The sequence below is a fragment of the Rana temporaria genome, chromosome 4, assembly GCF_905171775.1.
Source record: "Rana temporaria chromosome 4, aRanTem1.1, whole genome shotgun sequence".
Lineage (NCBI taxonomy): Eukaryota > Metazoa > Chordata > Amphibia > Anura > Ranidae > Rana > Rana temporaria.
This window is the reverse complement of record NC_053492.1, coordinates 399,028,551-399,043,589: the sequence shown is the minus strand read 5'-3', so window position 1 is coordinate 399,043,589 and position 15,039 is coordinate 399,028,551. Positions and strand designations below refer to the sequence as shown.

Genomic DNA, 15,039 nt, shown 5'->3' with positions numbered 1-15,039 from the left:
CGTCATTGAATAATTTCATGGGGAATGAAGAGTGATGGGCACATGTAAGGTGTGTATTTTGGCTAGCGTTCTCCCTTCTGTTCTTCCACAGAATGAAGTTACAGTCATCAACATCCTTAATGCGCAAAATTCCTTCATAGGTAAAACGGCTAGCTAATACTTATCCTGCATTAAAAACATTCAACTCTAAATTCTCATTTTATTATATTACTTACTTCAAAAAGAAATAGGATGGAGTCCAGCTCCTCCCTTTGAGATTTATTCCCTGAAAAACATAACAGAAAATAGGCTTTGTCACAACTACATCATGGAAGTATAAAACATATTTAAAGTGGAAGTAAACCCTCCTATTGTTTTTAGCTAAGGAAGCCGCCATCTTGGCCTCTGATTAATCTTCAACTGCCATGGTGCTGCACATGTGATCAGTTATGACACCAGCCATTGAATGGTTTGACAGTTTGGTTGAGAACACATCCAATGTGACAGTTACATTTCCCGGGAATGTAACTTTTTTGAAACTGTTAAAATTTATGGGTTTATTTCCACTTTAAAGGACATACTAAACAGAAGAAAATGCAGCAAGCCGGGTAACTACTGTATATACTCGAGTATAAGCCGAGTTTTTCAGCACTTTTTTTGTGCTGAAAACGCCCCCCTCGGCGTATACTCGAGTCACCTTTTTGCGCCTGATCTCCCGGATTTAGGGACCCGGTACTGGCCGGCCGTAGGTCCCCTGGACCTCAAACTTGGCACACATATAGCACCACTCTCTCTCTACAAGTGTGCAAAGTTTTTTTATCTGGGAGACCTACGGCCGGGGAGCACCGATTTTTCAAAGTCGGGCACCCCTTCCATAGACTCCTATGTTAAACAGTCTTTTCTTCGGTAAATTTGGGGACCCGTTACCGGCCGGCTGTAGGTCCCCTGGACCCCAAACTTGGCACACATGTAGCCCTCTATAAGTGTGTAAAGTTTGCTGTCTGGGGGACCTACGACCGGGGCACCCCTTCTATATACTCCCATGTTAAGCGCAAGTCTAGTCATGGGCACAGGGAGGCATGGGCAGTGAGGCATGCATATGGACACCCTAGGCTTACCCTAGATTCTAGCTCACCTCTTCACTGGGTAAGCTGGCTCTCAGAGGGTGACCTTAGTTCAGGATGGAGAGTGGGGGAAGGGGCTAGATTTGCAGAGGCATGATAGGACTTGTAGTTCTGCAACAGCTGGAGGGCCGCCAGTTTGACACCCCTGGGCTAGAAAATAGGTAATTTACTAGCCCCTTCCATTTCTAAGTGAACACACTGACTCACTGCATTAATTCATAACTGAAAATTAGTAAACTATGTTTACTATGCTTCCGTTTGTGAATGAACAGCAAGCTGCTCAGCACAAAGCACTTCTAATTCATTCCCTGTCCAGTGCAGCCGAGGTTATAGAGAAAGGTATGTGTGTTTGAGCTTTAGGGTGCACACCCAATGCAATAGGCTGTGCACACTTATGTGTGCACACCAGCTTTTAGAAGTGTTGATTGATATTTTTTAATAACTCCCTTGGTCAGGCAACTGTCCCTATATGCCTTAAGAATCCTGTCCCAAAGAGCAGAAGAGTGTTATGTCTGAATGACTATTGCCCAATAGCACCGTCCTGAATAACGATGAAGTGCCTTAAAAGGCTGGTCATGGTACATTATAAAGAAGGCAAATCAGCTTCAGAGTAGACCTCCATCAATATGCATACAGACAAAACTGATTCACTACAGACGCATTAGATCTCATCAGTAATTCCAATGGCTTTTACTCACTTGGATAACAAGAATTCTTATGTTAGAGTGCCCGTTTACATCAATGAAAAGCAGCTGCCCTGCGAATTTGGGGAAGGGTCCTGTGCTAGTTTGGTGCAATGCGATTGTGTGGTCCATAGACTTCAACGAAAGCACATCAAAATCGCATGTACATGCGGTTTTAATGCATTTTTGTGTGCGATGTGCACCGATTGCTAGGAGCAAGCACCCACCAGCGTCCTAACAACCAGTTACGCATCCCTGCTGTCAAAAGCAAAGAAGGGTGAGTCATTGGTTGTTGTGAAAATCTCCGCTGGGCCCTTCAAGTCTGCTATGGATTTAGAAGGGGGTCCCACAACAACAAGAAAAAACTAAATGTGTGGGTTGACTTGCAAAATCCATACCAGGCCCCAGAGATCCCCGCACCCCACCCCCCAAACAACATGGCCTCAGCATGGAGGGGGACTCTTTGCCGGGGGAAGTCCCCTCTGGCAAACCATCTTGTCTCCATGTTGCCGAGGACAATGGCCCCTTCCCCACAACCCTGCCCCCCCATATATGAATGAGTATGGGATATACAGTACCACTACTCACTCAGCAAAAATGTTGAACGTAAATAATAGGGCCTGGTGTCGATTTTGTGGGGGCGCACTTTTTTTTTTGGTGTGGGGTCCCCCTGCAAAAATCCATACCAGACCATGGTAATAATTGTGTTATTTTTTTTCTTCTTGCTTTTCTTATTGTTTTGTCCCTTTCTCAATATCCTCCTCACTGATATTTACATTTTTTCCTATATACTTGGGTTGCTTTTCATTCTTTATTTTCACTTATTAATTTTCATTTAAAATCCTTTATATTTCTTATTTTTTATCATTTTCATTTATTGTCATTATCCATTATTTTATATTTAATTTTTCTTCATCTCTTACTTAAAAAAAAAAAAAATTTATAAAAAAAAAAATTCAATCGCCTCATGTTTTTTTCTTACTTTTTCATTCACTTTGTCACTTCACTACTTTGTTTGATTACATATATATTTTTCTTTGCATAAATTCTTCCCATCTGGCTCTAGGCCTTCTATCCTACGATTAAGCCCCGGTTGGTGGGACAAAACGTCAAGGGTCGTGGCCTATTGGCAGGGACTTGCAGGCTGAAACCGATTTGACCTACTACATTATGGTGGCTGGCCAGGATTGCAGCATCGATTTAATTTACTTCAGGTATTTGCGTTTTAGCATTTTTTTTTTTTTAGTAGTGCACACTTCTACTGAAATAGTGCTGCTACCCCAAAATAGCCATGAATGATAAACAGGATGAGATGGAGACTCATGTGCTTGGATGGCCCCAGTTCTCAGGCAACCAAACGTCCAATCAAAGGCATAAAAAAATCCAGCACCACGATGTCTCATAAATAAAACATGTACGATACTATTACCTCATCAAGGTCACCATGTGCCTTTCCCTTTAAAGGGGTCACTGTTGGTCACTCCGAGTATCCAACTCCTTCCTCCAGGAATTGCAATGTGTATCAAATAAGCCAAGCAAACTCTCCACCTATCAATGTCACTCAAAAAGAATAGAAACCGCACAATGATCCTCCTTTGGATGACGTCACAGGAAGTGACAAAACATGTCAGGACGGAGCTTAATGACGTCATCATGCCAAGAAGCAGCGACCCGAATACTGGAGTTTGGGATGTTGTGTTCTTTTCATTTTTAAGGTGGCACACTACTGATAAGTGAATTGACATTGTGAGTGTATTTTAAAGGATTTTAATAAATATTTAATATTTCTTTAAAGCGGAACTTCAGTCATTTTTATCATCTTTCAATCCATTAAATCTTCTGCACTTGTTCCAACTTTGGATTGTAAAATATTTTTTTTCCCCCAGTAAATACTTTATACAGCCCACTTCCTGTTTCTTGTCTGGAAAAAAGCCTATGCTTATGACATCATGCACAGCTCTCTCCGTCTCTCACTCTCGTGAGGAGTTTGCCAGGATGGAAGGGAGGCGTCAGTCATGAGAGGTAATGAGAGCTGCAGGTGTGTGTCTGTGTAAATCCGGGACGTGAACAGGCAGCAGCTTCAGCTGCCCACAGTTAAAATGGATGCAGCCAGACTTAGTGGAGGGAGATTTCTGCAGCATATTTGGCAAGTACAGAATCACAGTATATATAAAATATGCAAAGTGGTTGGAGGGAAGCTTCAGAATGGCAAAGTGTAGCATGTAGCAAGTGAAGTCAGAATGAGATCAGATTTGATGCACACGTTTTCCTTTTACCTACACCTTGCTTACGTTACACTATCTAATTATGGGTGGATAGTTTGCTTGGTTTATCTGATACACATTGGAATTCAAAGGATAAAAACCTGGAGGAAGGAGTTGTATACTCAGAGTGACCTATAGTGACCCTTAAAGGGGAAGGCGCATTGTTACCTTTGTAATGTCGAAGAGTTAAGCGATAAAACACTGCGAGGGTTATTTACGAAAGGCAAACCCACTTTGCACTACAAGTGAACTGCAAGTACAGTCGCTGTAGATCTGAGGGGGACATGCAAGGAAAATAAAAAACAGCATTTTGCTTGCACATGATTGGATGATAAAATCAGCAGAGCTGATCATTTCAGAGCGTCCCCTCAGATTTACAGCGACTGCACTGTAGTGCAGAGTGGATTTCCCTTTAGTAAATCAACCCCTGTGTGTGGCTTCTATTTCTTTTGAGCAAAATTGCTGGCGGAGAGTTTGCTTAGCTTATTTGATACACATTGGAATTCCTAGAGAAAAACCTGGAGGAAGAAGTTGGATACTCAGTGACCTCTTAAAAGGAAGGCACATGGTGACCTTTATAAAGTTAAAGTTTATGAACTGTGCACTTGTTTTGCAGTATCGAGTGGTGGTGGAGCATTCCTACTAATACATTGTTCTTTTTGCTATAAAACATTAAATAAAATGTGTATATATTATTATACACATTTAATTGGGTTTGCAAACAAAAATATATTTTGTTCAGCTACTGACATCGGGTCCATTATTTGTAGCACAATTTTGTAAAATTAATGTTTTGATGAAGCGCAGCCCTTTAATTATTCATTTTGAGCTGGATGTGGGAACACATTTGAGTGCTTTGCAGCAACACTTAGTGGATTGGGAAATCAATTTTGGATTATTTAGAAGACTTGCATTATATTACATGTTGCGCAGTCTTTCACATTTTGTTTTTTTAATATTGATTCTGCCCCTATTCACACAGTAGGAATTCAGTTTCACAAAAATAAAAATTGCTCTGCAAATGTACACACCAATAATACATTTTTTTGCCTCCATGAATACCAGACTGGCAAAATAATAAATATACACGTCATATTAATACACTGTGAATGATATGTAGGCATTTTCTCATATGAAAATACAAACAATACAAAAAAGACATTACCTTTAACTTTTAAGCTACTTTCCAGTGTAATGAAATTTTCATAGAAGATAAAATAAATCTGAGAATAGTGCGCTTCAAAAAATTGCTTCAGTTCACCCCATTCCTGAATATCTGAAAGATAAAACAGTGAAAGAATAAAATGTAGATTCGTATTACGTCATAACAAAGTCAATGGAGTATTTTGTAAACCATATGAATTACTAAGTAATAATATGCAACACCAACAATCCAGAAAGAGCATGAAGCAAGTGAAGTCAGAGTGAGATCAGATCTGATGCACACGTTTTCCTTTTACCTACACCTTGCTTACGTTACACTATGTAATTACAAGCCTTGTATACGTGTCAAAGGCTTTTATTGACAATTACATGAAGTTTATGCAAAGAGTCAATATTTGCAGTGTTCACCCTTCTTTTTCCAAGACCTCTGCAATTCACCCTGGCATGCTGTCAATCAACTTCTGGGCCCCATCCAGACTGATGGTAGCCCATTCACCCGTGATTAATGCTTGGAGTTTGTCAGAATTTGTGGGGTTTTTGTTCACCTGCCTTTTGAGGATTGACCACAAGTTCTCAATGGAATTAAGGTCTGGGGACTTTCCTGCCCATGGACTCAAAATTTCGATGTTTTGTTCCCCACGCCACTTTATCATCACTTTACGGCAAGGTGCTCCATAATGCTGGAAAGGGCATTGTTCGTCACCAAACTGTTCTTGGATAGTTGGTAGAAGTTGCTCTCGGAGGATGTTTTCGCACCATTCTTTATTCATGACTGTGTTCTTAGGCAAAATTGTGAGTGTGCCCAAGAAGCAACCCCACACATGAATGGTCTCACGATTCTTTGCTGTTGGCATGACGGGACTTATGCCAACGCTCACCTTTTCTTCTTCCGGAAAAGTTTTTTTCTGGATGCCCCAAACAATCAAAAAGGGGATTCATCAGAGAAAATTACTTAACCCCAGTCCTCAGCAATCCAATCACTATACCTTTGTATAATATCAGTCTGTCCCTGATGCTTTTCCTGGAGAGAAGTGGCTTCTTTGTTGCCCTTCTTGACACCACATTCTTATCCTCCAAGTCTTCTCCTCACTGTTCATTTAGATGTACTCACACCTGCCTGCTGCCCTTCCTGAGCAAGCTCTGCACTGGTGATCCCGAAGCTGAATTAACTGTAGGAGACGGTCCCGACGCTTGCTGGACTTTATTGCGCACCCTGAAGCCTTCTTCACAAATGCAGCGGAAATGTTTTTCGTGGGATCAAAATTAATTTTCATGGCAAAGAGGGACTTTGCAATTAATTGAAATTCATCTAATTACTCTTCATAACATTCTGGAGTATATGCAAATTGCCATCATAAAAACTGAGGCAGCAGACTTTGTGAAAATTATTTGCGCAATTCTCAAAACTTTTGGCCACGGCTGTAATAATGATGTATACCCCCCAGAATGTTATCGATACAACATGGCCATGCACAGTACAGGGCCACGTACTGTATGCCTAATACTTGATAATGAAGCACAATGTTTCCTATCACTGCATGCTATACAGTCTGGGAGGCTGAAGGTATGCAGTTATGTCTGCACCCCTAGACTCCGAGTACCATTTTTCCAGAACCTCGTCCTGAATAGACAAAGGACATTAGAGCTGGGCGTTTTAGAGACTAGCTTTGCCTCTATAAATACTGCAGTGGTCACACCATTCACATGGAAAGCTGCAGGAAAGTGCATGCTATGGTGCACACTGTATAATGACTGCCAAGGAAAAAAAAGTACACTGTATTCTCCAAAGCGTACACTGTGCCGTTTATTATATACTTCACACCTCTCTCTCCACCTTTTACTGTACATTTACAGCATGCTGAACATTACACATCTAACAGTGATTTACTCAGTACTCTGTGCTGTACACTTTATATCCCCCAATGCTTCATTCTGTACTGTTCATTCCTTACAGCTCACCACTCCACAAGATACAATGAGCTGTAAAATCTAAACACCACTTTATATTATATAGTGTGGTGTGTGTAAAATATATATATATGTCCCAACTCAACCTTATGAATATGGACACTTACCTGACCAGGGTGCCCACGATGTCAGCACCCGAAAGCCGATCTGTCCCTCGGCTCTCGGGTGGAGGCGCCACCATCTTCAGTAAGGGAATCAGGAAGTGAAGCCTTGCAGCTTCGCAGCATGGGTCCCTACTGCGAATGTGCAAGTCGCACTGTGCGATCCCCACTGGTCCCTGCCGCCTTCTGGGACCTGTGTGTCTCCCAGAAGACAGCCGGGGGGGGGGGTACGGAGGAGGGGTCAGACATGGCATAGATCACTGCGGGGCCTGAGGCGATCAATGCCAGGAAGTGGGAGAAAAATACCTGGAATAGACAGACATCTGCTCCCCCTCCCCCCTGAAAGGTGCCAAATGTGACACCGGAGGGTTCCAAAAAGTGGAAGTTCCATTTTTGGGTGAAACTCCACTTTAAAAACTCACAACAAAAGTAATCAACAATCACAACAAAAGTAATCATTGGTAGTTATAGCCAAAGTCCTTCCACAATGTCTAATGGAATTCAATTTTTGGGTTGAACTCCACCTTAACCACTTAAGGACCGCCTCCTGCACATATACGTCGGCAGAATGGCGCGGCTGGGCACAAGCACGTACATCCTCCTTAAGTGCCCAGCTGTGGGTCGCGGGCGCGCGCCCACGACCCAGTCCGAAGCACCGTGGGACACGATCGCCGCTGGAGTCCCGCAATCTGTCCCCGGAGCTGAAGAACGGGGAGAGCTGTGTGTAAAACACATCTTCCCCGTTCTTCACTGTGGCGCCGTCATTGATCGTGTGTTCCCTTTTATAGGGAAACACAATCAATGACGTCACACCTACAGCCACCCCCCCCTATAGTTAGAAACACAAATGAGGTCACACTTAACCTCTTCAGCGCCCCCTTGTGGTTAACTCCCAAACGCAATTGTCATTTTCACAGTAAACAATGCATTTTTATAGCATTTTTTTGCTGTGAAAATGACAATGGTCCCAAAAATGTGTCAAAATTGTCCGCCATAATGTCGCAGTCACGAAAAAAAAACCGCTGATCGCCGCCATTAGTAGTAAAACTTTTTTTTTATAAAAATGCAATAAAACTATACCCTATTTTGTAAACGCTTTAAATTTTGCGCAAACCAATTGATAAATGCTTATTGCGATTTTTTTTTTACCAAAAATAGGTAGAAGAATACGTATCAGCCTAAACTGAGGAAAACATTATATATATATATATGTGTATATATATATATATATATATATATATATATATATATATATATATATATATATATATATATATATATATGTATGTATGTATGTATGTATGTATGTATGTATGTATGTATGTATGTATGTATGTATGTATGTATATATATATATATATATATATATATATATATATATTTGGGGGATATTTATTATAGCAAAAAGAAAACAAATATTGAATTTTTTTCAAAATTGTCGCTCTATTTTTGTTTATAGCGCAAAAAATAAAAACCACAGAGGTGATCAAATACCACCGAAAGAAAGCTCTACTTGTGGGGGGGGGGGGGGGGGGGGGGAAGGACGCCAATTTTGTTTGGGAGCCACGTCGCACGACCGCGCAATTGTCAGTTAAAGCGACGCAGTGCCGAATCGCAAAAACTGGCCAGGTCCGTTAGCTGCCTAAAGGTCCGGGTCTTAAGTGGTTAAGAAAATATACTTAATGTTTAAACAATATCAATAATGATAGAAAAAACATTAATCATCGCCTCCAAACTCCCAGACAGAAAGAATAAAATGATACCATCTCCCGCTATAAACACTGGTCTGGACGCTAGACAGAAAAATGCTTCCAATTTATTAAAAGGAACAGACTCCTGTCAAAGCAGAGATGAAAAGGAAATTAGCAAATGTTTACTATGAAACTAAAGCACACACTGGCCTAATTACTGCAGATGTTGCATAATACTGCTCATCACAAGCACATTTCCGACATTAATAATAATTTATATCGTGCCAGATAATCGCGGAGCCATCAAATTATTTTTAGACTGCCAAAGTCGACTATACTCGCATGTAAAGCATACTTAAAAATCAGGTGCAAAAAGCACAGAGAGGGAAGCCAGACAGACAATGTGTCGCCCAAGGTGAACAATCTCTTCCATGACAGTAAAAAACACAAGATGATCCTTGTCTACTCAGACTGATTACAGCAAGGCACTCAAAGCCTCTGGTTTGAGAAACGAGTGTATGTCTATGGGAAGTTTGTGACCTCTAAAGACATGCCCGGGCTGGTCGATCTCAGGGTGCACAGGTCATCCTATGTGTACAGGAACTGGCCAATCACCACAGTTCCCCAGAGGTAAGCCTGCCATTACTAGTAAAAAAAAAAAAAAAAAACACGTAATAAAAATGCCATAAAACTATCCCCTATTTTGTAAATGCTATAACTTTTGCGCAAACCAATCAAGCGCTTATTGCGATTTTTTAAACAAAAATATGTAGAAGAATATGCATCGGCCTAAACTGAGGGAAAAAAATGATTTTTTTTTATATATTTTTGGGGAATATTATAGCAAAAAGTTAAAAATTTTAAATTGTCGCTCTATTTTTGATTATAGCGCAAAAAAAAAAAAAAACCCAGAGGTGATCAAATACCACAAAAAGAAAGCTCTACTTGTGGGGAAAAAAGAACGCCAATTTTGTTTGGGAGCCACGTCGCACAACCGCGCAATTGTCAGTTAAAGCGATGCAGTGCCGAATCGCAAAAAAGGGGCCAGGTACTTTACCTGCATAATGGTCCGGGTCTTAAGCGGTTAAAAAAAATAAAAAAGGAACCTTTAGTGTCCCTTTAACCTGAAATCTCTACCATGTGCTCCATGGATGTCTCTAGTCTAGAGGTTTTGTTTCTTTGACTCCAGATAAGAACCCTGCACTGAACCTAGACCAGGGGTGCCCAACCTTTTGAAGAGCGAGGGCCACTTAAGCGACTTGGTAATCGGTTGCGGGCCACAATGAGCGGAGCCCACTCTACTCTTTTTTTGCGGATCGGATTGGAGGTAGGTATTTGTTAATGGGCACAAGTCCATTTACATCTGCCACTCCTTAGAGGTGAATGGAGGGTCCAATTGGGTCGGACTGACTGTATGAAAGGGGCCTAAGGCTGCTTTCACACTGATGCACTGTCGTTTTTCAGCACCGTGGGTGCAGCACAGTTCACCTGTGGCTTTCCTGCAGGTTAGCTGCACTTTGCCATAGACTTCTATTATATCCTGTATGTGTAGTGAACTTTCAGAAAGTGCACCAAACTTGAGGGAATAGAAGTCTATGGCTCAGTGCAGGTAACCCCCACTGCTCTGCACCTGCAGATCAGTTTGAAAGCCCAGTAACCTCTGCAGAACAGATACGCCCATGTATACACTGTAATTTTAGTAATAAACTTACCTTTAATAAAAGTATTCTATTCCATCCTAGAGCAGGAGATCGTGGGCCATAACAGAGGGCTTTGCGGGCCACTGGTTGGGCACCCCTGACCTAGACCAATCAGCACTCCGCTATTCTGTGTGAAAGCCATAAGAGGCTAATAGAGACACTCTCATTGGATAGTAGGCTAACAGGTGTCCAAAGCCACCAAAGAGGGTTCAGAGCACCGCTTATGAGCCACTTATCAAAAAGATCCTGTCCTTTACCCAATACTTCCCCCACTGCTGACACTTTATTTTCCCAAGCTCCATCCTCACTTGCACTGGCCTAGCGACCAGCTACTCGGGCACCCATCACTGCATTTTAGGAGGAAGGGGAGAAAATCACATGCCCCTGAACATTGGAGAACTCTGGTCAGTGAAGCAGGCAGCAGCAGAAAAGCAACAAACCTGGAGGGGTTGAATTGCTAGTAAAGCTGTTACCTTTTCATTGAATGGACAAAGCAGAGGTGCACTTTAAAGTGAAAGTCAAATAAGCATTTTCCTAATTACTAAAAATGTATGTGCATCAGCTAAGCACAGATTTGAATAAGGGTTCATCTCCGCTTTGAAAAATGCAGTACATGGTAATGAAATGTGTGTGTGCATGCTAGCCCATTTCTTGGTAGCAAGCCGGTCACCCCTACACCTAACACTGGGATTTCAGCTTCCATTTGTATATGTCCACTGCATGATTAACAAACTTTTGTTATGACTTCAGATCAGGACACCAAGTTCTACATTCTAAATCAGGGGTCTAAAACTGGTGGCCCTCCAGCTGTTGCAGAACTACAATTCCCATGAGACATTGCAAGGCTGACAGTTACAAGCGCGGCCACCAGTTTGAGATCCCTGCTCTAAAGAAACAGAGAAGTCCACCTATGGAGTTGGATGAGCCTGTCCATTTACACATTACATTTTCTTTATTTATAGCTGACTCCAACAAAGAAGAAAGAAAAACAAAGCTGCAGAATTGTGGAAAAAAGGTCAAGAGAATGTTACAGAGCAAGTTTCCTCTTCCCTTCCTGTCCAGTATCAATTAATGCCGTCTACGCGGCTTTCCATGTGCTTATCATGAGATGACACAGCTGGGGTGAGCATTATCTTTGTGTTCAACCGCTGCATAGCTACAGTGGGAAATGGATAATCTTCTTAGCTATCGAGTTCTCATTTCAGTTCAAAACAGCTGTATTTAGAGGCAGTAACACTGCATCCTCAAATCTGTTCTCGAGACTGATAAGACCCCAGCAACAAAGTGTCCGTCTACATTAATGCACCTTGTATGCTGCATTCCCACCTCTGAGTTTGGAATTGCAACGATTCTGCCCACAATTTCAAAGCGCCAAGGTGAGAATGACAAATTGCGGTTTTGGGAGCGATTTGCCAACAGAAAAAAAAAAAAAGGTAAAAGCTGGTCCAAAAAAGCTATTCTAAGTATTTTTTATTCAGGGTTATTCTGGCATTTTTTGGAGCTTATAGTGTGCATGCTGCTCATCAAACTTGGACCAACTATGCCATGTGACATCAAGGATATCTTAATTGGTTGCCACCAGCAGTACACATCAGTTGTGACAGGTTTAGTGAACAGAAGCAATAGGAAAGTAGAATGTATTTTATAAGAGCACATTATTTTAGTGTTAATCTTGAGGTTGGTTCATAGCATCCATGGGGGCTGTGCTGGACAGTGTTGCATGCATTCATGACGTAGAGACAAGGCAATAAACCTTGCATTGTATAGGGCCTGTTCACAACAACCAAATGCAGACAGAGTGGAGTGTGCCTTTCACAGGGTTTGACAGGAGGTGCGAAGATGGCGGTGGGGTATGCACAGCTGTAGATTGGATGGCAAACTTCTGACAGACCTCTTTGGTGCAGTGTACTACGAGGTGCCAGGACTTCTGTGCCTGCCCATCGAGTAAGACCCCTTCCACACGAGGCGGACTCTGTCGCTACGGAGTCCGCCTGCTCCCGCCAGCTCAGCGGGAGATCTGTCCGTTGATCTCGGCTGAGCTGGCGGATGACAAGCTCCTCTCTGCTCACAGAGCAGGGAGGGGCTTGTCGGGCACCGCTGTTTCCTGTGAAGCAATCTGATGAAAAACAGACAGCATGTCCGTTTTCATCAGATCTCACCTGATCCGATCCGCCATGGACGGATGGGGACGTATCCCCATACGTCTGTTTTTAGCAGATCGGATGTCAGCGGACATGTCTCCACTGACATCCGAAGCTCCATAGAGATGCATGGAGCGGCTGTTCAGGGCCGCTGTCAAAACGGACAGGCGGACCCGAACGGTCTGTCCATGTGAAAGGGGCCTAAGTGGAATAGGCACTACGTGTGATGTATGATGGGCAGCGCAATGTTGTGCTTTTCGTCGGTCTGAATTTCTAGAACGCATCATAGATTTTTGTTTAGATTATAACTCTGCACCCAGTGCATCAATAGCACTTTTAAATTAATATCTTGAACTCATAACACTGTGGCCGTTTAAAAAATAAATAAATAAACAGAATACAGCACATATCCATACCACATGGCACTACACGTGATATGCGCTATGCATTGCTGAGTGGTGCAGTTTCTGTTTACAATATTGTTCTTTAGTATCTATGTTTTTTTATTTGATGATTATCTAAACTTTAGAACAAAAATGTAATACGAAATAAATGAAATAAAAATGGACTTGCAGAAAAAAACCTAGGTCCATTCCACCCCCTTGCTGTGAGTGACAGGTTATTTACATATCTCATGCACTAGCCTGGAGACAGGCATTATTTTTTTAATTCCCACCCCCACTCCTTTTCTGAAGTCATGTGGTTACTTTTCTGGATGTTGACTGGATATTAGTGATCATAGCAGAATTTAGTGCAAAGAATACACAAGACAAAATGCTGACAAAGGGGAGTGTAGAGGAGGGCAGGGAGTCTGCTGACATCATGACTCCACCCACCGAGCTCCAGACAACAGACCCACCCACAGAATCTGCAGTTTTCCAGTTCTTATAACAGACAGAGGGAAGACATTTGACAGGTAAAGATACATGCAGGAGGCATCTATATCCTTATAGATCGGCACTATGGCAGTAGTTTAGAAAGGATGAGAGTGGGTTTACATCCACTTAAGGAGGCAGGAGAAAAGTAGTTATAAAAAAAAAAAAAAAAAAAAACACGCCTAGCTGTGTTTTGAAAATGTGTTTATGTGCATCAAGCATTTGGGAGTTCATTCATTTCATCGGCCAGAATATTAATTATTCTGCCCACTGAAATGGGGCTTGCAAGCCTTTTCGACGCATTGGATGTTTTCTTTGGTCAAACACTCCTCTCTTGACTGCGCAAGTAAGGAGTGCTTTTTTCTGCCTCTAAACGCCTATGTGTGCATGAACACATGTATAGAACAACATGGAGTGTTTAGAGGCGTAATAAAAAAATGAATTAAAATGCACAAAAAGCCTCTAAAAGCAGCACATTTTATGATCAGTGTGCATGAAGCCTGAAGAGTATAACAAAAATAATAATTAGAAAATGCCTGGGAATGCTGAATAGCTGAATTACTAAAGCTAACTGGATGAATAGCTTAAATCCGTAAGAAAAAGTTGAAGAAGTGAGAATAGTTGGAAAAGTAGGAAAAGCTTAATATTCCCATCATAAGCTGAAAGAGCTGAACATTTTAAAAGTTGAATGGTTTTAATAGCTGAAAGTATGCAGAAGGTACGCAGAGCCAAACAACTTACGGAATAAAAATAAGAATAAAAAAAAAAAAAAAACAATAATACTAATAATGTGTAACCGAGCCTGAGGAGTATAATAATAATAATAATAATAATAATGATAATACCAATAATGTGTATCCGAGCCTGAGGAGTATAATAATAATAATAATGATAATACCAATAATGTGTATCCGAGCCTGAGGAGTATAATAATACTACTAATAATGTGTATCCGAGCCTGAGTATAATAATAATAATAATAATAATAATAATGTGTATCCGAGCCTGAGGAGTATAATAATAATAATACTAATAATGTGTGTACGAGCCTGAGGAGTATAATAATAATAATAATAATTACAAATAATGTGTATCCGAGCCGGAGTATAATAATAATAATAATAATAATAATAATAATAATAATAATAATAATAATATGTATCCGAGCCTGAGTAGTATTATAATAATAAAAATAATGTGTATCCTTGCCTGAGGAGTATAATAATAATAATACTAATAATGTGTATCCGAGCCTGAGGAGTATAATACTACTAATAATGTGTATCTGAGCCAGAGTATAATAATAATAATAATAATAATAATAATAATAATAATATGATGTATCCGAG

The 15,039-nt window shown here is 41.1% G+C and overlaps 1 protein-coding gene across 4 annotated transcripts in view; it reads right to left on the bottom strand.

The window, feature by feature from the left end:
- RALGAPA2 (Ral GTPase activating protein catalytic subunit alpha 2) overlaps positions 1 to 15,039 on the bottom strand; it is a 456,753-nt gene that overhangs the window by 390,203 nt on the left and 51,511 nt on the right. For all 4 annotated transcript variants that reach the window (XM_040351179.1, XM_040351181.1, XM_040351182.1 and 1 more), the window contains exons 2-3: positions 5,216 to 5,326; positions 216 to 265 (exon numbers count right to left, since the gene is read on the bottom strand). In XM_040351179.1, coding sequence (XP_040207113.1) covers positions 216 to 265; positions 5,216 to 5,326 — 161 coding nt within the window. The remainder of the gene's footprint in view (positions 1 to 215; positions 266 to 5,215; positions 5,327 to 15,039) is intronic.